A 27,839-nucleotide genomic window follows, 5' to 3' on the forward strand; every position below is an offset into this window, starting at 1 on the left:
AAAGTGTTTGTTTTTTTTAAGTGTGCTTTGTTTCAAATTCAACTTCACGGTGCACTGAGATGAATCTTTTTATTGCATCAAACAGCAGTATAGCATGATAAATACAATATAAGATTTACCCTTGTGGAGAAGGAAAAAGAAAACAAAACAAAAAAAAAAGAAGAAGAAGAAGAAGAATGGAAAGTAGTTGTATCAAATGGTTCCACTGGTGAAAACACAGCAACCTGCAGGTGTAACTCATGAATGTGCCGATGGTTGGTCGTGAAGGTAAAATGCAGTGCTTAAGGCCGTCGATGTAGATGCACACAGAGATCTAGTTCATGGAAGAAGTCAGCGCTGAAAAGTGCTTTCATGGAGACGAATGTTGTTTGTTTTTTTTTCCCTTTATGAACTCGTCAATTCACCTCATCCGGCAGCAGCGGAACCACCTCCAGAAGGAATAAGTCGGGTGATATTCCATATTTTTGTTGCTAAAAAAAATCCCATTAAAAGATGAAAACCAACACTTACGAGTATAGTGTCCAGAAATACTCACCCGAGCACCAAACGTGGATTAATCCACCACTGAAAATAGTCCCCAACTAATTGCTTTATTACCTTCTCTTAAATTATAAAGCCACAGGCAGCGTGGGGGGAAAGTATTGAGAGAAGTTGTTGGTTTTGGTCTTTTTTTTTTTTTTTTAAACGGGATTTGTTAACAATAATAAATAAATATATAGAATACCACCAGGTCCTATCATCCTGTAACCGATGGTGTAATTCCCCATTTATTCTCAAGCGTAAAATGTTTCTGTAAATGTTATGAAATCTACAGTTGAAAGCACTTCCGTTGCTGAGAAAATAGCAGTAGAGCTTGCAAGCTTCTATAAGGGGGAGGGGTCAAAGATCTTAACAACACAAACCCTAGACTAGTGATCTAATGTGGCTTTGTGTTTCATTTCTTCCTTATTTCTAACAGAATGAGTGGAAACAGCTAAAAAAAAAAAAAAAACTGTACTTAAATACAAGTTGCTAAAATTGAAAAAAAACAAAACAGTTAAGAGTCTAAATTTAAACCTGTCCCCAAATAACAGATCCATCTTTTTTCAAGGAAGTACAATAAATCCCTTCTAGTATTTCCAAGTGTAATGCAACACAAATCACAGCCACATTCAGCTGCGTAAAGACTACTGTGAAAGTATGCATAGGTCTAATAAGGATAAAACAAAAGTGGTTAAGGAAAACTCCCAAATGATTCCAACGACACCAAAAGGGCAACGCGAGCCGTTTTGTGTGTGTGTCGAGGGTTTCCGAGGTACTGTGCAGCAAGGCAGAGCGCCAAGCTCAGGTAAGGCTTCGTGGTGCTAAAAAAAAACAACAACATATCGGTAGATCAGAAGGCAGGCCGTAAAGAGCTTTTTGCAGCGAGTCAAGCGGTCAAACATTAAGCTTATAATCACAGTACAGATTTTTCGAGTGGGGTTTTTTTTTTTCCGGTTCAAACGTCTTTACAAGCGTTAAAGATGCAGCATAAAAAGGCTTCTCAGCAAACAGGTACAGCTGAAAGATATGTGGAAACATCACTCGCACTCCACAGGATTTAGGTTTTTGTTACTCAAACTGAGAGATGTATTAAAAAAAAAAAAAAAAAAGCGTTAGGACATTGTTAGTTTTGTCATCCAATGACATGATTGAAGATGTTCCCAAACCAAAAACAAAAAAAAAAAGCTCAGGCAGAGTGGGAAGATGCAGGGAAAGTTACTGCTTCGTGGGGAAAGGTGCAGCTCCGAACGGGTCGAGCTCCACCGGCTGCGAGGGCGGAGGCTGCTGCTGGTGCTGCAGCTGCTGAGGTCCGCTGTGGATGACCAGTTCTGTGAAGGGCACCGCCCCGAAATCATCCATGACTTTGCTTTCTCCGAGAGCGCCGTGAAGAGAACTCCAGGTCTTGCCGTTGGCCGTGCCCATGTCGCCCTTGCTGTCAGTGAGGCCTTGATACTGGCCGTGACGGCTGCCGTCCGGAGGATGGAAAGGTTTGGCGCCGAATGGGTCTAAAAGAACCTCGTCTACCGGCAGAGAGGCTCCTTTGTCTTTCCCTTCAGACATGGTTATATCAACACTGATGTTCTCTTTAGAGTCAGAGGTGCTTAGGAACTCGTTGCTGCTCTGCGAGTCTCTGCGGCCGACCTTCTTGTGTCTGCGGACTCGCTCCGGCGTGCGGTAAGTGGGCTTGTTGGTCTTGCGGCCTCCCGTCGGCGTACCGTGGTGCCGTTTGCCGTTGCTGCTGCCGGCTGACGCCTCTTGCTTGGTTTTTCTCTGGCGTGACGACAGCTTCTGGAGGCTGCGCTGCTTCAGCCTCTGCTGCTGAGGACTCGACTCCTCAAAAGACGGCCGGAAGATATCTTCTGCGCTTCTAGACGTGGTCGGAGGCGGATCGGTGGGGCCCGGATGAAAGGGAGAGAAGCCAAAAATGTCAATGCTCTCGGGGGAAATGGGCGGCGTCTGGCCCATGGGAACGTCGCTGCCGCTCTTGCCTGACTTGGAGAGGTTCCGATTGAACGGCGCTTTGGTAAAAACATCAAACTCGTCCGTGGCTTGCTGCTCCTGGCTGACTTGCCTGAAAGGCGCTTTGGCAAAGATGTCCGTGCTCTCCGAAGGTCCGGCAGGCATGTCTCCTCCGAGGAAGGGAACGGCACCGAAAACATCTACAGCATCCACGGCCGAAGCGGCTCTCGCTCTGCTGGGCGACTCGGGAGGAGTGATCAGAGTCATGCCGGCGTCCCCCCGAGGACTCCTCCTGGTAGCCGCAGCAGCTCCTTTACCGCCCGCAGGTTTCTTTGAGCGGGTTTTAACTCTGTTGGGGTCGTAGTCTGAATCAGAGCTGTGCTTGTCTTCGTCCTCCTCGCCCTCTTCCTCGGAGTCCATCAGCAGGGGCCTCTGCCCTAAATTCTCTGGCTCGGTGTCGTCGCCGTGTTCGCTGTTTAGGCCTTCGTCCTCCTCCGGTTCTTCATCCTCGCTGCTTTTCGGTGAAGGAGGGTCGGACTCGAAGTCGCTCTCGGACTCTTCGCCCGGTCTGCAGTTGCTCTTCCTGCCTGCTTTGTGCTCCTTGGCCGCTGGCGGCTGCGGATCCGCCACAGGGGTCGAGACGGGCGCGGGAACGCCGACTTCCTCGTTGGTCTGCTCGGCCGTTATCACGTTGGCGCCTGCAGGGACAAGACAAAGATATAAGAGTTAAAGGGGTTTCCAGTGTTCTTTGTTTACAATCATTTGCATTTCAACCTCAGTATCTTTCACGTTTTATCAGTTTTAAAATAACGAGATGAGTGAAAGCAGGAAACTCTTGATGCCAGAAGTTTTTCATTTCCTAACGACACCTCTTGGCCTTCTTATACGTGGCATTAGGATCAGGATTACTTGGCTTATATCTGGATTCCCCCCCCCCCCCCCCCCCAGTCCTTCATGACATCATTTTTCAACAAATACAAATCCCAAGTTTGTCCAATATCGAAGCAGAAGGAGCAGCGAAAGGGAATCACAAAACTCAATATGGTCTAAAAGCTGCTCTGACTTCTCTGCTCTGACCCTGCAATAAGAAGAGCAGAGCTTACAAGGCTGAAGACATTAAGACGCCAAAGCTTTTCAGGATTCATAAATTACTTTTAAAGTCAAATCTCTCCTGGTGAAAAAGATTTAAGCTCTCAGTCACTTCTTCAGATTTTAAAAAAAAAATTAAGCTTTGTTCTTCAGTTCCCACCCTTTACTTCAACGTTTCTATAAATTCTTACGCATATTTGGCATTTGATGAAAAAATGTGTGCCTTGTGTAAATTTATTTCCAAGAGATTTGCATAATGGCGACTTAGAAAATTAGCCTAATTAGCAAGTGGATAGTCTCCAATTATATTGAAAAGAAATTGTGCCATACACAAAGAGCCAATTTATTGTTCCCTATTAGTGGAAGCTCTACATTAGAAAGGATCCCCTGCTGTGAACACAAAAATGGAAGCTTCTCCACGTCTTCAACCGTCCAAACTGGCAGGACGTGATGACAGATAAGCCAAAAGCTTTGTTGTTAATAAATGAAACAAGGCAGCAATAAAAAAATATTCTCTGGAATAAAACATTAATGCAGGAAACACAAGGTGCTCTGCATCTGTTCGCTTCAACCCGTCTGAATCACAGATTATAACTTGTAATCATTCGACCTCTCGGAGTGAAGAGATCTCAGCAAAACAACACGAAGTCTCTAATCATGATGAGAAGATGTCAAACTAACACACAAATTTGTTTTGTTGATGTTCCTTTGAAGGGGGAGGAGGAGGGAGTGGGGGGGGGGAAGCTGAAGGATTACACGCTGTGTTGGACTTTTCAGAGATACAAATAAGTGCGTGTGATTGTTCTCTTGTCCGACAGCAGCAGGAGCTTAGAGACGTCTCCGCTCTCACGCGGTCAAACCTCCGGACTGATTTGATGAAGATGATGTGGAGAGAACCGACATTTACACGACTCTGATATCACTCTGAAGCCAAAGGTTGCTGGAAACAAATGAATGAGGCTCATTTTATTATATAAAAAAAAATAAGTCTTGTTCACAGTAAAATGATATAAAATATTGTAACTGAAGGTCAAAAAAACTAAACATTTCAGCTTCTCAAATGTGAGAATTTGCTGTTTTTTCTCTTTTATGTCGTCTAATAATTATAAAATTGTGATTATATGGTCGATTACCTGCAAATGTTGGTATGACATTTTAGACATTTTATATATTTCAACAATCAATCAGAAATAATAATAATTATATGTTGCTTCTTTACAAAATGGGGCAGCAATTTAGCAACTTTTCAATAAAGTACCAACATTTCTCATCACATCCACACTAAATGCGAATTATATGAAAGACAGACGGCTACAAACTGCTGCTTCTGTTTGAAATCCGCTTTAGTTTTATTCTGAAAAATCACTTAGAAACTCTCCAGATTGTTAATGGTTAATGTCTTTTCCACTCTGACTGAGAGGATTTGTATCTTTGAGAAGGAATAACGTCAGGTCAGATGATCAAAGAATGACGACACTGAACTTAAAACGGTTGAGACCACAGATTTTTTCCCTGTTTGGTCTCCAATAGTAGATAGATAATAGACTCAAATATCAATAAGCAAAGTAAAAACATTATCAGCCTGTTCTGAAGGTTTGATAAAGAAGAGAAATATTGAAATCGTCCTACTTCTCCGATCACTCTTCTGTATATTATAAAATGAACTCAATCAGAGGATCAGTTTTTTTTTAAAGCAGAGACTGTTTACAAAGTAAATATAATATTTCATCAGCAGGAACTCTTAATTTCAACTATCTTACTGTTAATTATACAAAAGTTGTTCTGTATATTTACAGCTTGTTCATCTGATTATTGTTCAAATGGAAAATTCTGTTTCAAAATGTAAATTATTTAAGTGACTTGCTTCAATCCTATTTTTGTAAAAACATATTTCATATTATTTGCATTATGACTTGAAGGTTTACTCTCATATAACATTTCAGAATTTTAGCATTTTACATCCTCCAATTACTGTAAGACTGCTGACAAAAAATTTTAAGATGAAACTTTGATATCTGTGAATTTTTCTCACAATTTCTTTTGACATTTTATACATTAAATGATTTATTTTGAAAAGACCGTTCTACCTTTTTTCCCCCTACACCTCTGACCTCCACTTCTGGAAATCAGAAACTGATCAAATTTATATGATTTTACTCTAACAGCACTGTAGAAACCTCCCAGATTGACACGAGAGGAGGATTCTCATCTTTGTATATTTACTCCATCTAATAAACAGCTTGTTGAACTGATTATCGTTCGATCAAAATAAGACTATTTATCGCTTCAACTTTAATTTGAAATATATATTGCAATGTAAATTCACTGGTGTTTTAAGACCTTTAAGACCTTAAAAAGACATTCTGATGCTTATACCTGAATGGAGGCATCTTAAACTCACCATGTGTTACATAAATTATGTAAATGACTGAAATAACACTATAAAAAGAAGGAAAAATGACATGTAAGATCACAGATAAACACGAATAAATGTAAGGTTTTTACCACCATCGATGCTGCTTATGTTTTTTTTTAATGTTTCATACACCTGTTTGTCCCGGACGAACCCGACATTTGTTTTGAGCGTCACCTTTCCCCGCTTTGGAAAAAACCGCTTTTGTTGGCGTTTTCATCGGACAACAGACAGCTCACATAAAGACAGCCATGTTAACAACAGGAACATCTTGCTCGTGTGTGTAAAGTGGTGGAGAAGACGCTAAAACTTTCCAAATACTTTAAAATAGAGCTATTTAAAAAAAAAAAGGAATCAAAAGTGTATTTTGATTTTTAAATGTTTTTTTTATTTATCAGTAACATTCTATAAAGAAATACATTCACACTCACAGTATGATACAGGACCTTTTACATAGTCTGTTGCAAAAAAAACAAGATATGTATAAGACAACTTATTGATCTATAGGTTGTATTCTTTCTGCAGGAGAGAGGTACCAGGAGCTGCTGCTGATTTCTAGTACAACTAAAACTTGTTTATGAAGAGTTGTAACATTTTTTTTCCCCCCACAACACTTCTAATGAGATGAATTAAAATTAAAATAAAAAAAAGTTCCCAAACTTTTAGTGATCTGTTCTGAGGCTTTCTAATCTCCTCAGCAGGATGTAAAGCTGACAAAAAAAAAGGGGGGAAACCACACCCTTGTGACAAGAGGGAGAAAAAAAAGCACAGAAAACTTGCAAGTGGAAACAATAATATAACAACATATTCAATGTCTATGTTTACTCGTTCATCCCGCAAATCCTGGGATGCTGTTTTCACGTTTCCTCGCACTTTAAAAAAGAAAATAAAGTCCAGTTAACGGCTTCTGGTTGTCCCTTTCACTTTTCTTTTTTTTTTTTTTTTGGCTTTGATGGTTCGCCTTGTCCAAACTATAGATCCATCCACCAATACACATGAACAAGATGTTTCTGAGTATGGCTGTCTTACTAAAATGAAAAATGAAAAGAAACAAAAGCAAATAAAAGCAAAAAAAACAAACAAAAAAAAAACCTGAACCACAAATTCCCGATTAAAAGCAGGCAGTGAAATGAGCAGAAATGTGGAACAGAAGCATCAGGCGACATTAACAGTTATCTTTAAACTTACCTTCAGCTAAAAGTACATTAATACATTTGTACAAAAAAAAAAAATAACGTATGATTCATGTCTGCATGGATGACTTAAGATGGGTTCATCTTATCACTTGCTGCACTAAAGGCGGAACAACAGCAGCATAGTGAGGATTAACAAACATACAGCCCTTTAGGATTGTATGGATTTATATAAGAAAAACAACAACAACAAAAAAAAAAATGTCATCGTATCATCAGCACGCTCTCATCAAGCATTCCTCTCAGCGCAACCGTTAACATTTACACTACCGAACGTGCCATCAGCCAGTTGTGTTCAAATTAAAAAGGATTGATGTGGTTTAGAGAACCAATGTGTCAGTTCTCCTCAAACTCCTATTAAGCTGATTTATAGTGTGTTGGATTAACATCAGGTACATCAGGCAGCAGGAAAACTTCTTTAACCACCAGCCAACTAATGCAGTGTTCACATCATAACGGATCAATAATAGCAAACGTTCATGTCATCCAACAAGACAGTTGTAGGATTGAAAGTTTGGTCGAGGGAGGGTTAATTAAAAATACTGTGCATTGACAATATAGAATATATAATATATAATTTGGGTTGAATTACCTTCAACAATAGATCCTTATCAAGCACATTCATTTCATTAAGCACCGAGTTCGTCTCCCGTTGTTACAACTTCGGTGTTGACATGAACGATAACAGAGTCGGAAACTCCCACAGGACGTGAACATGACATTAGTTCTTCTGACAAGCTGGTCAACAACACGTCAGCACTGAGTAGATTTAACCATCATTTACCTGCCGACTGGTTGTACGTTTTCCCTCAGTTCAACTCTACTAAATAACCTTTAATTTTTGAGCCAAATGTGATCTAAGAGGAGAATTTTATTCCTTTGAAATCTCTTGTCAGCATTGTTGGCGAGGTAAATAAAAATGCCACACAAAGGCACTTTGTAACTAGAAATGGAAACCAAACAACTACGACAACCACTAAAAAAAAAAGAAACACTTTGTATTTCTAAAAAAAAAAAAAAAAAAGGTTGATACTTAATAACTGCAGATAAAAAAACAGAGACGTTAAAATGTGCCGTCACACCAGCAGCAAATCCACAACTGCTGCTGCGGCGGTTCGCTGCGCAAGCTAGCTGAACCGCTAGCTGTACTGCTAGCCGAACCGCTAGCTGAACCGCTAGCATTACCACCGTAGCATATTGTGACTTTTGTTAAAGCCTCCACTTGTAGAATTTTAGTAAATTAAAGCATCTTTCAAGCTGTGTGCTGTTATCTTTTTATGATAACTCCACTAAGAGCCACCAAAGTTGGAAATAAGAGACCAAACAACCGATATTAGCTAAACAGGTTGCACTGGGGTCAGCCTGCATGTCGCTAATAAGTTTCAAGACTTGTTTGAGGTTATTTTGAAGTGTCTCTGTCACTGTAAAATGTCCTGTTAAGTATGTCTCTGGTTCACAATTATTTGATAACGAAACCTTATCAAAATGTCGTGAGTTTGTGTTAAAAATCGATATCAAACGATATATCGTTCAGTCTCTAGTACTGATATCAGACATCAGTATATCGGCCTCAAAAATCCTGTTTCAGGAATATTTTGATTCTACTCATAGAGGCTTTAACTTGAAATCGCTCCAAGGCTGCGCTGCCCTGATTGGCTGAGTTAACCCTCAGTGAGTGGAGCTACACAAAGTGTTTCTATTGACTGTTACACAGAAGCTAAACGGTGTCTGAGGATGTAGTTTAAAAATGACGACGATTAAATTTGCTCTGCCTTAAGAGAAATATATATACGGCTACTACTGTAACTAAAACACAAATATCAGCAGCTGACCACACGCTAGTGTTGCTGTGTTGACTCAAGTTCAACCAAAAAGACACAGACCATACAAAAATCATCCTTACATTTAAAAAAAAAAAAAAAGAAAATATGGCAATAATCAGCTGGTTTTAAAAGCCAGCGGGTGTGTGTGTGTCTTTACACACAAACTAAACAACAAAAGAATCACCTGAAACTGAAACAACCAGCTGACACACTGCTGCGATGGCACAAAAACAGGAAGTTTAAAGGCTGATCAAAAATTAGTTGCCAAATTTTTTCATGCCAGCCTGTAGGAATGACACCCAGACAAACCCAACAAACTGGGTTTAATGGACCATTCTGGGTTTTTTTTAATTCAGTATAAAATTCCCTTCAATCTGTTTGGTTTCTTTTTCTCTCTTTTTTTTTTTTGGTTTTTCCTTTGATCCAATTAGAACTCAAATAGGATTTTTATATTCATTAAGTAACCAGTGAAGACATTAAAATATTCCCACACTTACATTCAAGTGCTTAGAGGATTATATTGCATCGTTATCTTGTCGTATTCTACTCTAAACTGTAGCCACTGGACTTGCATTAAGCCTGCGTGTAAGGACACAAGAGATGAATTTACTGTAGAAAAAAAAAAAAAAAAAAAAAATCTACTCTCCTCTAAAAAATATCTAAGTGTCTTAGCGTTGATACTGTTTATCATTAAATATATTCTATGAGTTACAAACAGCGTTTCTAAATTGCCTATCAAAAAACCAATTCACATTGAAGGAGCAGGAAGAGTACAGAGGCACAAAAGCTTATTGCTGCCACCGATATGTAGAAATACTGCACTTTATTCACATTGTTATACTGAGGATATAATCTGTGTCGGGGTTAAACCGCATGCAGTCTGACTGGTTAGTTTAAGCCGAATGAGAACTAATTTTCAGGTTATATTATAGCCGATGTTAGCCTCCAACAGTAAAGTGCACAGTCCACACAAGAACATAACGAGGCTTCGTCCCTAAAAAAAAAAAAAACATTTTGAGGAATCTTTGCATTGCAGTTTTAATGGCCGAAGAGGGTAAGAGCGGTATTTTAATGTAAACAAACGGCAAAGAGCCACAACTTTGGAAGTTCAAGTGTTTTTTTTTTTTATCTCCCAATTGGAGTTTATTAGTACCAGGGCTGAGTGAGGTTAGATTGAAGCGCTAAAAAAAAACAAAACAAAACAACGGGCTCAGAACCAGGAAGCCAAGAAGAAATCACCTGACAGTCGTGTGTCAGGTATTTTAGTTTTATGTATGAATTTTTGCTTAGAATAAATTCTGAATAAATGGAGCGGAGAGAAGCTCAACGCTAGAATCACTTCAACAATCTGCAGCTTTGTTCACACTTTCAACTGTTCTTTAAGTAGACATTAGAATAACTAGTAAATGTGAAAAAAAAAATATACAATTTTGTGAAATTCTTACTGCAAATATGACAAATCCCCCCCCAAATAATCAAGCCATGACAGACCAACAAGTGCTAATGATTCATGTAATTCTCAGAACTGTTTTTAATGAACGATTGTATCTTATGGCTGAAATCATCGTGAAAATGTCGACATCACTCAGCCCTCATCAGTACCAACCGTGCGTGTCGTCGTGTTCTTTACACCGACGGGTCGTCACTTCAGACTCGTTATGTTCATATTGCTTTTAGTTTCATCCAGCTGTGTTCTTGACGTTTTCGCTCTAGTCAGACAAAATTTCTTACGCATTTCTTTCTTTAAATTTTTTTTTAAATTTTATTTTATGCAAAGCGCCTCACCGTGATGCGTACCTCGCTCCGACCGTTTGATCTAGACGGGGAATGTAACCCCAGACCCCGGCGGCGTTAAGAGTCTCGCTTGTTCCTGTTACTTGCATAAATGTTTGTTAAAGCGAGGCGGTTAAAAAAAAAAAATCACCCCCAAGCTAAGTATGAAGAGCCAGAACTGACTCCAGTGAATTCAGGAAGTGCTTTATCAATTCGTTAATGTTACGTTGCTTTTCCTCCTCTAATTTAGGAACAGAAGTCACCGGAAGCTCGACCCGCCTTCTCACTATACTTCATACTGGTAACAGAAGCACAACTAACCTGCTGACTGACACTGGGAAACCAAATAAAAAAATCTGACTGATCACGGGTTTTTGGGGTCAGTGTGGCGTGGGAGCTCCTGACTGGAGGTGAGCAGAAGAGCTGGACAAGGGTGGGGGGTAGGGATGGGGAGGGGATAGGGAGGGGGGGGGCAGAGAGAGAGGGGGCAGGTGGCTCCACAGTGTTGGGGTCCTCACGGTAGAGACTCTTCTAAGACTTGCCTGCGCTGGCCACAAATGGGACTGAGCCGAACAGGTCCTCTGGTGGGAGGGGCTTGGCGGTGGAGGCGGCAGGCTGCGGCCGGTCGGTTTCCACGCTGGCGGTTCTCTCCACTGGCTTTTCTGTACGTAGAAGACCACAGAGGGGGAAGCTAATTAGATCTACAGCTATGACACCAGAGAAAATAAATACATAAACAGAAACTGAGTACAAAATACTGCTTTTCCATTCAGAATAGTGCACGTTAATAAAATATGCTGAAACTTATGGTGATTGTTACACGTGAATTCTCTTCAAAAACCTTGTTTTGTCAATTTAGAGCGCATTTTTGTTCCCTGTACAAACTCACCATGTTATGATGATATGTTATAACAGTAGGAAGCAATCAGGGAGCTCAAAACTTCCATCAAGGCTTCAAAGTCCTGATTTTGTGATTTTTTTGCAATATCTTTAGATATTTTTATTAAGATTAATCTTTATCTGCAGCAAAATACACATTTATCCTTTAAGTATGTGCAGCAGTTCATTAGAAATTAGCAAAAATGCCCTCACACTGTTAAGAAATCCTTAAAACATGTAAAATGTATGATATTTCATCTCTGCAACTGCCAGACAGACGATCAGTGAGAAGAAGTAAATCTATTGGAAGGGCTCTATAAAAGTTTAGTAGTAAGTGATGAAACAAATGAAAAGGGTCACTTGCTTGCTCTGAGCATGTCGAACTCCCGGTCGATCAGCTCCTCCTCGGTCAATTTAGAGAAGTTGTCCTCTCCGAAAGGGTTCCAGCGAGACATGTCGGGGGGGTTACTGACTGTACTGTTGCAGCTCTGAGCGGGCGGGGTGATCCCATCGGAGGCAAGCAGAGGGTTTCTACTGTGGAGAGAAGACAACAACAACAACATCCTGTTACAGAAAGAATCACATGTTTTGCCGCACAAATGAAACTTATAGTTAAAACCAAAAGAGGGCGGAGGGAAGACGTCTCTGCTCTCTATAGAAAAGTCTTGAAGCTTGTATATATAAAAATATACACAACAGGCACAAAAACAATGTTGTTTTTAAGTTTTAATACCGTTTTTAAATAATCATTAAGAACTTTGTTTAATAGAATATTGTAGCTAAAAAGTCACAGGTTTTTACTGATTTTACCCATATCCACAACTCAGGAAATTAATTTAATAAAAGAAAGAAAATGCTCAAGATGTGGCTGAAAGCTCTGGAAAATGTCCAGTAAGTGTTCTTTTAAAAAATAGCCAAAATACTTCATTAAAGTTTTCTCATCTTACATTAACTTTAGCATTAACTAAGTACAGTTTGCTTTCTATATTTTTCTTCTCAGTTTCACTACAACTGGCATTTGAAAGGAAATCATTTAAATATTTCAGTATTACCAAACTCCATAAATAATTTATGTTAAATAATTTGTATTAACTGAAATCATGTTTATTTATTGTGGAGAGAAAAAAATCTAGGGCTGTAGTCTGCTGGTCGATATGCTCTCGTCCGACTAAATTCTCATTGGTCGAATAATCTCCGTGTCATTTTCATAAAGAGAAAAGTGCGACATCAACAGCTTTCCAGGATTAATCCATTATTTCTTGCGGCGGGAGGGACAGACTAACAAATTACCTCTGAAAACAACGGGGGTGTATTAAAAACACCCCCGTTGTTTTCACAACTTTGAACTCGTCCAACCTGATGGAGACTGCTGGGTCTAACTGTACTCAACGTTTACTGAACGTACTGAACTTTTACTGAATCTGTGTTTCTCCATAATGACACAACGAGAACCCCCGCCAGGCCAAAAAAATATGTTTTAATATTTGATATCCGAATGAATATCCATTTATTCGGAAATCGATAGTGTTTGGGAGTCTCTGTGCAGCGCTGTTCCGGTACGTGAGTCAACGTCTGTCGTTGCCTGGGAAACTACTGGTCGCGTGGCTCAGTTAAGGAGTATGTTTGCGTAGCGAGCGGGAAAGAGCGGCAGAGAAGTGACGGTGGATGCGAGCGGGGCAGCGGAATAGGTTAGCAGTAAGTTGTCAGTACAGTACAAACTACAGTGTGTAAGTTAACAAATGCTAAAAAGTCACGTCTGTTGTTTCCCCAAATGCTGGAAAAGTAAAGGGGGTTAGCTCCAAAGTTAGCAACAATGGGTTAGCATAACATCAAGACACAAAACAGAGAAATGTGTAGCTGCTGAGTTTACTGTGCACTCTGTCCCGTTACAGTCCCCCCGCGCGCGACTAAGCGATTAGTTGAAGATTATGTACGATTTTAATTGACCAAGATTTTCTTTGGTTGACTACAGCCCTAAAAAAAAACTGAGGCTTTTTATGCTACAGGGGTAGCTGGGCTATAAATCAAACATGGAATTTTTTACATCTGGCTTGACATGAACTTTGATTTTCATGGACCTACTTTCATACTGAATTACATATTAGTGGTTCTACAGGCATAAGACGCTTTTAAAACCTTGTAGAAGGAAAAAAAAAAAAAGTTTGAATCTCAGCCTTCAGAAGAATCAAGGTGATAAAAATATTCCAATGCTTGATTTTGGTTTGATTTTAAGACCTGCAGGGGTCGTTACCTGGGGTTAGTGTATGACGGATCCACAGGTGACGGTCCCCCCATCTGACCAGTTGCGGCTCCACTTCCAGCAGTGGGTGTGGTTGCATTGTAGGAACCCAGTGGGATCTGGAACTCAAGAGGGGACGACAGATAGGGGAGAGGCTGCTGAGCGGGGTGATGCTGCTGCTGTTGTTGTTGTTGTTGTTGTTGTTGTTGGAGATGTTGATGCTGTTGTTGTTGTTGCTGCTGCTGCTGCTGCTGGACAAAGGCCTGTTGGTACTGGTGCAGCTGTTAGGGAAGGAAGAGAGGGAGAAAAGGGGGAAGGGAATGAGGGACGGACTTTTGATTTCATGGCGCGCACAATGATGACCGAGATAGATGATGAAATGTTGTTAGAAACCAGTTCTGGATTTTGGAAAGCTGGGGACACAGTGGAGGGGGAGGGACGAGGGAATGAAAGTCAAACAGCACGTAGGACACCAAACTGAACAAAATGAACCAAAGTTCCAAATGCAATAAAAGATCACCTGAAACACTGACTGACAGTTTTAAAGCTGCGTTATTACTGTGTATATTGTGTGGTGCTGGACAGGTGCCAAAACACCAAAACTACAGTCTAAAAAAGGCTAAAAGAGCTCCGCAAAGTCGGTGATAAATCTGCAAGTTGCAAGAAACCCCTTACATGTTTCACTCAAAGCATACAGAAGAAATATTTTTATGGGAATTCTCTTTAAGGAGGTGATCATTACACCATATAACAAATTTGCAGTCACTTAGCAAAGCTGGTCTAAGTTCACAAAAGAAATGCTGTGTTGTTGTTTTTTTTTTAAATATTTAGCTGGTTTCCAGGGAATAAGAACAGTAAATGTAAGAGGTGCTCTCTTCCCCTGCTTGCGAACTGCTTCATATGTCAGGATGCAACACAGAGGAAACTGCTCGATTTCACCCTCTGTTCGATCCCCTCGTGGCTTCGCTCGGACCAGATTGCCTCTGAAATAAAACAGATGGTACTCGTTCGGTGGGAAACGAGCTAAAAATTGTGCCGCCCTAACAGTGCGTATTTGGAGGACCTGTGTTTGTGTGGTTGATGCAGTATCTGCGTAAATACTAGTTTTCTGAATACTTGGACGGGGGTCAGTAGGAAGTTTGAGCGTCTGCTTCCAATGCTGCTTGGCACAGAAATGAAGCATTTCCACTGAAGAGGGACTGTCTGCCAGTGTTTGAAACAGAGAGAGCAATTTTCGGCCATCCTGACATTAAATGAAATATTCGGCTTCGTGTTACTTCATGCTGCGTCTCCATGTGTTTCGCTGTCATTTGCTCAAGCTATTTATTGCAGAGTTGGATGAAATACTCCGGCTCTGAAAATTCTGTGATGATTTTAAGTTCGAGGCACCCTCGAATGCTTGAATGGGTTTGAACGTGAGCAAATTCAAGCAGCAGATCTAACCCGAGTCTTTGATGCAGACCCTGTGACAGAACTCACCATGGCAGCGTACTGGGCCTGGGCCTGGGCCTGGGCCTGGGCCTGGGCCTGGGCCTGAGCCTGGGCCTGTGCAACCTGCTGCTGGTACATCGGCTGCATCATCATCTGTTGCTGCTGCTGCTGCTGCTGCTGCTGCTGGAGCAGGACCTGTTGCTGCTGCAGCTGGAGGGACTGCTGCACAGCTTGTTGATACTGGAGGAGGGTTGTAAAGAGATTACAACGCTGAACATTTCTCTTTGTGACATTTTCAGAAAGCAGCAGCGGTTGGGTAATGACTTAACTATACCTGGAGGTATTGGAGTTGCTGTGCATTCGCATGTTGTTGCTGCACTGCTTGTTGTTGTTGGTGGTGATGTTGTTGTTGTTGTTGTTGTTGCAACTGCTGTAGACGCAGGTCACCGGGCTGCAGTTGCTGCAAGACTCGGTGCTGCTGACTGCTGGGCTGGGGCTGGGGCTGAATGGATGGCTGAGCAGAGCCGGGGGTGGGAGCTGTGTGGGTAGATATAGATTGATGGATTTATTTCTCTGAAAACCGTTTCAGGGACATAATCCAACAGAAGTTTAACCAGACGCCTGATAAATGTTTAAAGCAGAAATTAATGATTTTCAGATACATGACTATCATGAAAACATTAATATCTGAGTATACTGACATCACAAATAGTTAAGATATAGTTAAGATATATCCTGAATTTTATACTAGTTTATGAGTAATATGACATTTTTCTCTCACTTGAAAAGTCTTTCTGAATACAGAAACTCAAAAATATGATTTTTAAAACCTGGATTTGAAAAGTAGGGTTGCTCAGTCAGACCTTTTAATGGCAGTTAAAGGTGCAATATACAACATTCAGCCCCATTAGATGTCGCACTAGAGCACCAATTTTTTCAATAAAGTTGAGAAAAAAACAAAAGAAAAGAAAGCCACATCTGAACACACACATCAAACTGTCAAACTAGGAAGTGCTCATAAAATATGGATCAAGTTTCTGTTACTGCGTCAACTATTTTGTATGTTTTCAGAAACATATTTTAATGTACTGTTTAGCTATAATATAAGAAAATTTGTGACCCGGCAGCCATGTTGAAAACGGAGTCGGGGGGGACTCACATGCACTAACATGCATGTGCAGCTGGACCAGCTATCAAAACAAAGAACAGAGACTGATTACAACACACACACAGAGGGAGTGTGACTTCATTCACTGCTCAGGTCACCATTACTCATCTGTTTCTTTACACAGCAGATAGTTGTTTGCAGACATCTAATGGGGCTGAATGTCGTATATATTCCACCTTTAAAACAAACTAAAGTATTCAGTTTTATCTCATACATATACACATTTTATATTTCTCTTTATATTACTGTAAGTTTCATTGATTAAAATGTTCTTTATTCTGATGAGAATCTACTTTCAAGTCACCGAATGTCTGACAAAGATAAAAAAAATATCAGTCTCACTGATGTTTAACAAACCTTTCTGGCCGTTGCTGACGGGTGCTGAAGGCACGGTCATCTTGACGGGGGTGACAGTGTTTGCGATCGGCAGGACGTTGCTGTTTGCTGCCTTTGGCCTCTGTCTGGGAGCTATTGATGTTTCAGTCGGGCCCACAGAGTCTGTTATCCTGAGAGGAAAGAATAAAAAGTTGTTTTCCTTGACCAGTAACACATTGAGCATTCATTATGTCACACTAAATGAGGGATAACAATTGCCATTCATACGTACAGTAATGTTTCCACTGTTCTTGCACTGAATTCTCATGTCTAATGTGCTTTTATTCAGTTTAAGAAAGCAGTTTTGAGTGAGTCTTCAGTGAGCAGTACCTGGCTTTCGTCATACTTTTCTTTGCGGCGACCTCGCTGGCCGTTAGAGGCTCTGGTAGTGATGTAGGGATGGGAGAGTTCTGGAGAGAAAAGATCAGAATCATGGTTAAAAAAAAAGCAAAAACTGCAAATGCTAAACACAAAGCAACTGCATTGTTCTTGTGACTTACAAAGAGATTTGGCACTGGACAGTCCTTTCCAGCTAATTTGAAGGCAAAGTAGGACACTTGGTAAATGTCTGGTCTCTTCTCCTGGTCTGGTTCGAGCATATATCCTGTTAGAGACAGAGAGGTAATTTAATACAGTATGATGAGCACAACAGTTATGGATTTATTGTGGTTGCATCTTTCATATTTGGCCACTTGGGGGAGCTGTTGGTCTAGTAATTAAAAAGGGAAGCTCTGCCACAAGATACAAGCAGGGAAGTGAAGTAATTTGAAAGCAAACAAGGGCTGCCATAACTGGCAGTCCATGACTGGTTCAAACAGGCTCAAGTTGTGTAAATGCATGACAACAAGAAGACAGTTACTGATCACTGTGTGTGAGCAGAGCAGAAAGGGAGCATTATCAAAATGACAAAACAACATTGTGCTCCCAAATTACAATTTAGCTAATGATAGAAAATATTTAAGTAGAGTTAAAAGAAGAATATACTTCTTGAAAATGTAACTCTACAAATTTTTCTTTGCTGCATTCTGCGCAATTGTTTTATACTTTATACTTTGACATGGTTGAACCCACAGTCAGGTTCCTTTATGTGGCCAAATATGTGTCTACTATTCATAAAAAAGTGATTTACAAAACACAAAAGGGCAAAAAAAAAAAAAAAAAGAAAGCTTTCCACTTCAAACAAACCTTTTCTACAGCTGTGTTTCATAACAGAATAGACTGAAAATATAGTAGAAATAGTACCAGTGCAGTATATATCTCCCAAATCAGCCTAAAGTCAAATGAATTACTACCAAAAATCACTGGAACACTTATTCCGACTTCTTTAAACCAACGTTAAGTCACCAACTTACTGATTAAGCAGTGCAACTTGAAGGAGAATTTGGAGTTATCTGGAACAATAAAGGTTCCGTCACATATGGCGACTTGACTCTCCCCAAATGGAAGAGCGAAGAAACACAGCTTGTACAACAAGCATCCAAGTGCCTGTGAAAACAAAAGATAAGAGTCCGGTCAAACACCTGCATTCACTAACTTCCACAGTTGCTTATTGTTTGATATTTTTTAAACACTTCGGGTCAGGGAATACAAGGATACAGATACCAAGAAATGATACTTTTGTAAATATCTTACTTTGAGGGAAATACACATCTTTTTCTACAAAACCCTTTTTGTAATTTTTGACAAAATAAGCCATAAATCTCCAGCCATAAAAGTGAACAAAACTATGAATCTGACCGAGCATTCACTTCTTTAATTACTGATGTTTGACACACAGTTCTGGTGACATTTAGCTAGTTTAGTTCTGTTTTTACCACCAGAAGATGCGCTAAGTCTCGATAGAAGAAACAGGAAGAAGATCCAAACTAACTAGAGCTAACTAGCTGGTTAGTTTTAAGTTATAATACACAATCTGTACTTTTTTAACTGTTTGAGGGAGAATTATCTGCAGTATTCATGACAGTTGCAGGAAATATACATGTTAACTTAACTTCTCCGAGTACCAACATTCTCTACATATCAAGTGCAGTCCACTCTAGTAGGAAGTGAAGTCCTGACGCTGGCAATGTTGTTCTCTTTCTCTCCCCTACTGAGCAGCACAAGACTGCTTAGCAAAAGAATTAATGTTCCTTATGTCACTGGCTAAAAAGCTGCTTTTAAAAAACCCAGGCCCAGAGTCTCGTCCCCCTGGCAATATGGCTGTCCAAAACAAATCCACATGCAAAAACGCTCTGCTCCCAAATAATATATTCAACTGGCGCTATATTTGGCTCCGGCATCTTTTTTTTTTTTTTTTTTGCTGATGATGCCATTTGAGATGAAAGAGACTTTGGAATTAGCCACAGCATTTAGGGATGTTTTCCTTTGAGCGCTCTATCTGAAGACAGATATTCTCCACTGAACGAGCTAATCCAGTCTGATACTAAAACTCCTAATCTGCAGTCGGGCGGCGTATCCACACTGAACGACCTCAAAACACAAGAATAACTGAATATAGTTTAAAAACACGTGGCTAAACATAGGACAGGAAGTGAGAACGCAGGGGGTAGTTAACAGGAAGTTGGTGTTTGTTATGAGATTAACAGTAGTTTGCTTCTAACGAACCTTCCATCTGCATCTCCAACACGTTTAAGAAACTACAATCAAAAATGAGCATCATCAAGGCAAAAGTAGTGAACTTCTGGATGGTTTCTTTCATTACTTAAGCTAATATTACATGAAATCCTTGTGGAGATTTCCCTATTGTGAATACTCCAAAGTTATGTCCTTAATTACTAGAATTAAATTACTACAATTCATCATTGTTTTATTCCATCCTTCTAATCTTCTTAAGTCTTGATTCAAAGCTGTAAAAAACAGCAGAAGTGGAGTGAAACACCTTTTATATGCACGAGGTGTCCCATCAGCAGCCACATCTTTATACGCTTGCTGTTTTTAACTCCCTGGGTTTTAGTGCATCAATTTACACTCGCTCTTCAAAATGGCTGCCGTCCAAGCGTTTATTTCCCGCCTCTCCGCCTCACACCTTCCAATCAGCCGAGGCCCGTTTCACACGAGCTTATCGAGGTCCTCGACCGGGCCTAATTATCTCAAAACGGAGGGGGAGAACAGAAGAGGACAGGCGAGCGAGGAGGGGAGGGGAGGAGGAATAGGGACGACGAGATGGGAGTCTTGGCTTTTGTTGTGAATGATGTCGCTTAATGTTTTATGAGGGAAAAACATTGTTGGAAGGCAAAAAGCCCAGGGGCGAGGCAAAAGAGAGAGAGAGAGAGAGACAGAGAGGAGGAGGAACCTGTCGGGGCAGAGTGACACACAGGACACTGCCAGGACAAACCAGCCCTGCAGTGTGCATAACACACACATATATAGAAACACAAAGTAGGAGCGTACCCATATATCAGCCTTAGTGGTGATGGCTTTCCCTGCGTACAAGTTAATCATCTCCGGCGCCCGATATGACAGGGTCGTGTACCTGTGAGTTACAACAACAGAGAATAGTCAATGGCAGGTCAATGTTCAAATGACTAAGCGCCAGTGGAGGGAAGTTCATGGACGTCAGTTAGCACAATTTTGAGATACTTATACCTCATTTATGATACTTCATACTACTCCACCATATTTAAAATAGAAATATTGCATTTTTTGACAGCTGTAATTACTTGTAATGACATTTAAATACAAAACATATGATGCACGATGAAGTTAAATAGTTCTACCTCGACCAGTTACAACATTAAAGTGCTGCTAACACATTAATGCACCATTAATAATAATAGTAAACTTTCTGAAAAGGGGCATTTTGATACTTTCTTCTTGCATGACTTTTAACATGTGATGGAATATTTCTATATTTTGGTTTTTGAATCTAAGTAAAAGCTTCATATTTCACTGTAACATTTTATTTAGTTTTCTATTCACTTAATCAAAGTCACACTGATAACAGTCAAACAGCTGGTTGTGTTTGGAATAAAAAATGAAAATGAGAAGAGCGTTTGATCTGTAGGTAAGTGGTTAGTCTGAATGCGTCATCGTAGTTCAGAGGCTTGCCGGGTCGTGTGGGCGGCGTCATGAGAGAAAGAGAGTTTACACAGTCTTATACTGTCGATAAGCCTCACACGTTGTACTTTATTGCAGCTATAAATGTGGTAAAGTTTACAGGCCTGATCTGACCGCGCTGCTGAGATTTGATACTCCGCAAATACAAAACATTACACTAGCGGCAGGTTGCGACCAAACAAAAATAGGTCAAAACCTGGTATATGGCTGGACCGTTTTTTTTTAAATGACAGATACAGGAAGTGGCGACACGTGGTGACCGAGCCCCGAGAAAGTGCGCTGGGCTTTGACTGAAGCCAATTTGACATAGAGCCTTTCTCATGATTTGTTCATTTTAATACATTTATATTTAGAAATTATATCATACATCAAAATGCTACAGAGACATTATGGTCATCGGATCATGTTCTCCCGAGATGAGGACAGATGTTGACCGGCCAATCATGTCAGGAGTCAGGCTGCTTTCATGTTCATTACAATGTCTGGTAGTTTTCCCGTTAGCCGTGCGAACTCCCACGAGGTGCACGCAACTTCTCAGCCGTCTCACCCTGCCAGCGCCTCCTCGCGTCTCCCAAAACGTCGGAACGAACAGGCGTTATCTGGATAAACTGACCATATATTGGGAATCTGAATGGTTAGTTTCTCATCTAGAAAAATATTTAAACTTAATAAAGTGACATATTAACAGTCCTACAGCAAAAAACTACAACAGCCATCGCTGCCGGTTGGTGTGAAATGCATTCTGGGATACTAGGCTGTCCCAAGCTTCGTCCACCAATAGTGTAACTTCATCACTCAATCAGTCACGGTCTTTCGTGTTAATAGGCACCGCCGTGTCCCACAGTCACCACCTCCCATTACATCATCATCTTCAGCAATGTCATGTGACTATGTAAGCAAACCAAAACATGCATGGTGCTGCAAACACTATATTTTGAGGAACTGAGCTGTATCTGCTACCAGAGGGTCACGCAAGCTCCATCTGGGAGGTTTGTGAACACAAATTTTTTTAAAAAAGAAAAAAGGGTCCAAGTTAGAGTTGGTTGCATGCGACGCTTTATTTGACCGCCCTCTGGCAACACGCCACAACCGGTTTAGTTAGAAGTATTCGGCTGGTCTAAAACTGGTATGAATTCAGTGTGAATGTCACAGTTTGATTTGTTGGCCTGGGATGTCACACATCATAAGACTTCAGACCTCTTCAGATGAAGCTAACACTTTTTCCTCAAAACATATCAACCAGTTATAACCTTTGGGTCCAAATAGTCCCCAAAACTGAGAAGCACCAGGAACTATATTAGAAACTAACTGCTAACAATGGCTTTGTTTGAGTTTCTGCACACACTGTAAGAGCACAGAGAGCTGCAGAAAGTGACAACAGATAGTAGTATCATCTCAGGAGGAGGGACTTTTTGGTACTTTTATGTAAGAACTAAAACTGAAACTATGTCCCTGCGGTGGAGATGAAGGTAAAGCTAGGGACTTTCATGTGGTTATATGCTGGGAATTTTTGACAATAGTTTTTCATAACTAGTTTGTTTATGTTTCTAACCACTTTAACAAGAAAAACACAGATCCCATCCTAAAAAACTCCAGCTGGCAGGCAGAACAGCAAATTATACATAAATATCTGGCATTTACCGGCCACAGTGACTCGATTTCTTTGACTGACATGAGACTTACTTCTTAATCTCGTCCTCCACGGCGGTCACACCGTCTTTATGTGGCTGCAAGACTTTGTGAGTGGAACTGCCAAAATCACACAGTACATAACTGCCCTGGTCATTCAGAAGGATGTTTTCAACCTGCGGAAGGAACAGACAGAGAGGTTTTATGACCAGATACAATATATTATATATTCAGTTCTATGTCATTTTGTTTTGACAGGTTGATTTGTGGCTCATGTGCAAAACAAAAACAACAAAGGACACAGTGTTAAGGATGAGAGCGTTCAAAACTAGGCCCTACCAATATCATCTGATCACAAAAGTGCAGCTTCAGCAGTTTCAGATCTGCATTTGCAGTCCCTGCTCTGCCGCCCACAGACACAGAGAAGTAACAGCAGCACATGTTTAGCAGCGCAAAGGTAAACACACTGGTGTGAACCAACTGCAGACGAGGAAATGAGATATCTTCTGCCAATTTGACACTTTTGAAACTGCCTGCAGGTGTAGACAGATGCAACTTTCTTCGCCTGAAGGTGGCAAAACAAACATGACTACATCTGCAGGTTTAAAAGGGGCAAGTACACCTCATCAGAACTGCTTGTAAGATAGTCAGAAAGCTTCGGAAACCCCCTCCCCTCCCTGCTGCCGCTGTGTAAGGCCATTTCTGTAACTTTCCAAAACCTATAACCCAACATCACATCCTGATTGGCCGGCTATGCAGAGGTGAGCAATAAGCCAGGATTGTAACCTCTATCTCTGGGTCATTTCCCCCCCTCCCCCCAACCCCGTGTATGAGGGGAGACATTTCACTCCGTCTTCATGCGGATCTGTTTGGTATAACTATAAACACTTATATACAAACAACCCTTAAACTTGCTGCCGCTGGTATTTCTATGCTTTCATATCAGCTGTGACATTTTTTTTGTGACAGACAGATGAACAAACAAACAACCCATCTGTAGCTCATCCCCTGATTACATCATATTAGGCAATGATAACAATTAATGTCCACACCCACACACACACGACTGATTTAATACACAGTGATGGAGTAGCGAGACAAGCCCTCATTACAGTAATTCTGCCACAGGATTCTCATCATAGCTGTTCTGCGGCCTGGGAGACGGAAGGAAAATTTCCGTAATGCATCTGTCTGTAAACAGATCTGTCCCTTATTATGTTATCAGATGAAAATAGGAAAGTTTCTGTGAAGATTGGGAGTGAAGTCTCAGCCTTTCTGTATGTTTCAGAAGTCAGCTTTCAGTTAAATCTTTTCATTTTAGGGGCCACAGCTGATTGAACGACTTAACCAAAGATATTTAAAAGATGGGAAACAAGGAGGCAAAGAGATAGAAAGACATAAAAAGATAAAAGAAGGACAACAAGTGCATAGATGTAGATGTAAAAAGTGAATGTCTGAAGATAAAAAAGAGGCAGTAAGGCATTTGTGGAAGGTGTGACAGAAGAAGAGGATCAAGATAAAAAAAAAATAAAAGACTTTCCAAGGAAAAACTGAGCTAATGAAAGCAACACAGAGTCTCTCAATACTGTTGACAGCTCAGGGTTAAGGGGCTTTTTTTTGCACTCTCACTTCCCCTGGCGATGCGTGACTGGGGCCCCCGTGGTCTTTTGTGTCCCTGCGATGTTATGTAAGCCGTGTAGGCTGAACAGATAGACGGCGAACAGAGGACAGGCCTGTGGAGCTGAAGGGACCACACTGTTTAGAGGCTTGTCCAACTGGACAGAGTACAGCAAGCCCACTGATGAGGGGGGAGGGGGGGGGCACTGAGGAGGATTCAACCAGGCTGGGAAATTACCACCGGCCTCTAAGCATCAGCGAAAAAAATAAGGTTGTTTATTTGAAAACCTTATTCTAAAAAAATCAAGTTAGCAGAAAGTCACGGAGGGATTTCGAGATAGTCTGGACGCTGTGGAAGGAGTTAGTTTGGCGCTCTGAGAGGAGGAGGAGGAGAGAGGATATAGAGGTGGATGAGCTACAAACAAGGGGGTGGAGGGGTCGTCGGACTACAGGAAGGAAAGGAAATAGGAGAGCAAGCTGACAAAGGAAGTGGGGGAGCGTAAGAGGAAGCAGAGGAGTTAGAATGGGGGCAGCGAAGTGAAATCCAAAGTTTTATTTCTTCTGCTGACTGAGCAGATTTGCAGTTTTTCCAAAACATCATCTGACATTTAATTTAATAAATAACTGTTCAAGTGGCAATCAAGGAGCTCTTCCTCATGATTTTGCAGGCGTTTTTGGGAAACGCTTTCTTTCTTTAGTATTTGTTTAGTATTTGAACCCCACTTCACAACTTGTCAAACAGTGTGGATAATATTGAGACATCGCTGATTCTGTTCCTGCTTCCAGGAATATGAGGGGATCTTCCAGATCTACTTGGTCTTAATAACAGACCCAGTAGTGAGTAAATAGTCCTACCAGAACAAAACATGTACAAGCTGTTTCTCTGAATTATACTTCATGTTTAGTTATTAGTTAGAAGAACAGGAAATGAGCCAGCAAGTTGGATTTTAATGTTTTTCTTGTAAGGATTTTATGCTTCTTTCTATTAAATATCTTTGTAAATTGAATATTCTGAGTTTTCTAACTGTTTGAAAAGGAGGTTTACCTTGAGGTCTCTATGGATGATGGGGGTCTTGCATTGGTGCAGGCGGGCCACCGCCTCACAGGTGTCACAGAAGATGTGGAGGACCTCGGCCTCGCTGAAGCCCACGTTTAACCGCTGGTTCATCTGCTTCACCACCTGACCGGCTTGAAAGAGAAAGAAGACGGTTTTAAGACTGAACACGAGTTTTCAGTTCAAGCTGGGAAACCAATGCGAGCCGGCGTATTTGTCGTTTTGTCCCCCCTTGCAATATAGCAAATGGTATCTAAGTAAAAGTCAGCTAGGGACATATTTTGTGTAACCAAAGCCACAAACATGAAAAAAGTGATGGTGTGTGTTGTTTGAGCACATGACAGTATTTCCTGCTTCACACTCAGCGTGGTGTTTCCAGGACATTAACATCAATACCGAAAATTAAAGCCAAATGTTTTAACAATTTTTTTTTTTTGTTTGCAAACCAGATGTGTGGGAAATAAGGATTCACATCAATCTCTAAATAAACTAAATACAATGAATCACCATCTAAAAAGTCTTTGTCTATCTGATTGTTCTCAGTAACCAGAGTAATGTGTGCATGTAAACGTGTCCAATGAGGGCAAAACTGCTCAAAATAGCCTTACAAAAAAAAGACAAGCTGAGCCCTGTGAGCTGCCGCGATCGATACAGGGGCCACGAAAAGGACAGAGGCTGCGACAGAGCATTTAGTACGAGTTTAACTACCTCTAACGCAAATAAAACATGAAGTGATGAGTGTTTTCTTACCTTTACAATACTCCATGAGGATGAGGACCTCCCAGACGCTGTCTGACACAGCGTTGATGGTGGAGTCCAGGTAGCCGACGATGTTCTTATGGCCTGACAGCTCCTTCTACAGACGGGACGACAACACGGCATCAGGACAGAAAGACAGTTCAGTAATGAGCAGGAAGATCCCACTCGAGATGTACAAGTGTGTGTTTCCAGAATCAAATGAACTCTTAATACACAACCTTAAATAAACAGCAGCTACTGAGGAGATTACAAAGAGTAAACGTGAGGATTGTGAACACTTTTATCCCTCTGTGTTATTGCTGGTGAGCATGCATGTTTGAACTTGTATAGGGATTGTTTTATTTGCTCGGCAGTGGTTCACTGCTTCTGAATGTATAATTTAAAAAAATCAAGCAGGGGCCAACAGCAGCAGTCTGGAATAACGCTTTGCTGTTTCTTCTTCGTCTTTTTAATGTGGTGTAAGTAACAAAACTCGATTCATTCTCTGGATTAAAGCATCACACTGTTTGTGTTTGTCGGTTGTTAAATGCCAGCGTGAGCAGAGAGACTGCTGTGTGTTGTGGAAACCGACACACCTAAGGCAACGTCCCAAAAGGCCAGAACTGTGTCAATGTTTAAGGTCAGCTGTGTGTGTGTGTGTGTGTGTGTGTGTGTGTGTGTGTGTGTGTGAGAGTATTACACATTGTTCCAGATGATGAGACAGTGAACAGACACATGAAGCTAGCCAAACAGCTCAGAGTGAGCTGTTCGCAGACACGCTGAGGTCAAACGTTCAAGACGAGACATCTGTTGTTGTCTAACTTGTTGATGTCTGCTACATGAGGATATCTAACTTCGAATTGCATGAAACACCTTGAATAATAACGTGTTGTGATCATGTGAGTGCCAACTATGTGAGACAGATCAAAAGTATTTGTCGGTGGACCAGGTGCTTTACTACAATGCAACCCCAGCACACAGCCAAAAGTTTTTTTTTTGGCTCTTGCCAGACTGGTAATGTTGGAAAACAGGATGGGTTATGAAGACGAAATGAGGCTGTTTATACAGTATGCATCTTGCTTTATGAGAGCAAGTTTGTTTTTTTAATGAGGGTTTATGTCCCATTTGAAACAGGAATTATGTGCTTAAATTAAATACCTCAAAACTTAAGAGTGCCCTCATGAAACGTTTAGATAATGAGCACAGTGCTCCGGCCAGGAAAGTAGTTTGACACTGAGGCAGAACAGTGGAAAATAATGTTGTGTAGATCAGCAAAAGATGAGCTAATACTTTATTTTAAAGTCTTATTAATCTCAACTCATGCAAATATCACCACAACCTGAAGCTGCACAGTTAACCCCCAGTGATAACATCTTAACTTCCTGTTGTCTGTTTATTATTATTAATGTGATTTAAAACTAGTGACCGTATTTAAAATATAAAGCTCTTGCAATAAAGACAAACAGGAAAACTTCAGTGGAGCTTAGAGATAACAACTCTATCTAAACAGAGTGATGCTGCTCTCACCATGATAGTGATCTCCCTCTTGTAGACGTTTAGGTCCGGGACGTTGTTGACGTACATCCTTTTGAGAGCACAGCGGACGCCGCTGTGCGTACGAGCCAGGAACACCACCGAGAAGCCTCCTGCGTAAACACAAGATGACCAGTTAGCGTCACATCGGCATACTGGAGTTCTTCTTTTCACAGGTGAAGCGAAGATGACGTTACTCATGACACAACACTTGTTAAGTTATGCCCCCCCCTCCCTCTCCAAAGCTGTCAATCTAGAGGAAACACTGTAAAAAGTCATGTGATGTGGACAAACTGCTTGTTGACCTTTAAGAAAATGCTCACAAGACTTCATTTGCCTTACATGACA

General features: G+C 40.9%; 1 protein-coding gene across 3 annotated transcripts in view; it reads right to left on the bottom strand.

The window, feature by feature from the left end:
* Positions 1–55: 55 nt before the first annotated feature.
* bmp2k (BMP2 inducible kinase) overlaps positions 56–27,839 on the bottom strand; it is a 48,656-nt gene continuing 20,872 nt past the window's right edge. Inside the window, exons 2-16 of one of the 3 annotated variants that reach the window (XM_067572373.1) lie at positions 27,486–27,604; positions 25,971–26,076; positions 25,212–25,354; positions 22,604–22,725; positions 20,255–20,336; positions 18,217–18,349; positions 17,365–17,468; positions 17,195–17,274; positions 16,847–16,995; positions 15,656–15,858; positions 15,370–15,561; positions 13,903–14,171; positions 12,016–12,185; positions 11,315–11,434; positions 56–3,179 (exon numbers count right to left, since the gene is read on the bottom strand). In XM_067572373.1, the coding sequence (XP_067428474.1) occupies positions 1,738–3,179; positions 11,315–11,434; positions 12,016–12,185; positions 13,903–14,171; positions 15,370–15,561; positions 15,656–15,858; positions 16,847–16,995; positions 17,195–17,274; positions 17,365–17,468; positions 18,217–18,349; positions 20,255–20,336; positions 22,604–22,725; positions 25,212–25,354; positions 25,971–26,076; positions 27,486–27,604 (3,434 nt within the window). In that variant the 3' untranslated portion in view covers positions 56–1,737. Of the gene's footprint in view, positions 3,180–11,314; positions 11,435–12,015; positions 12,186–13,902; positions 14,172–15,369; positions 15,562–15,655; positions 15,859–16,846; positions 16,996–17,194; positions 17,469–18,216; positions 18,350–20,254; positions 20,337–22,603; positions 22,726–25,211; positions 25,355–25,970; positions 26,077–27,485; positions 27,605–27,839 lie in introns of all 3 variants that reach the window. The other 2 variants (XM_067572365.1, XM_067572357.1) reach the window with 2 other exon arrangements.

This window comes from Thunnus thynnus, chromosome 2, assembly GCF_963924715.1.
Source record: "Thunnus thynnus chromosome 2, fThuThy2.1, whole genome shotgun sequence".
In the NCBI taxonomy this organism is placed as follows: Eukaryota; Metazoa; Chordata; class Actinopteri; order Scombriformes; family Scombridae; genus Thunnus; species Thunnus thynnus.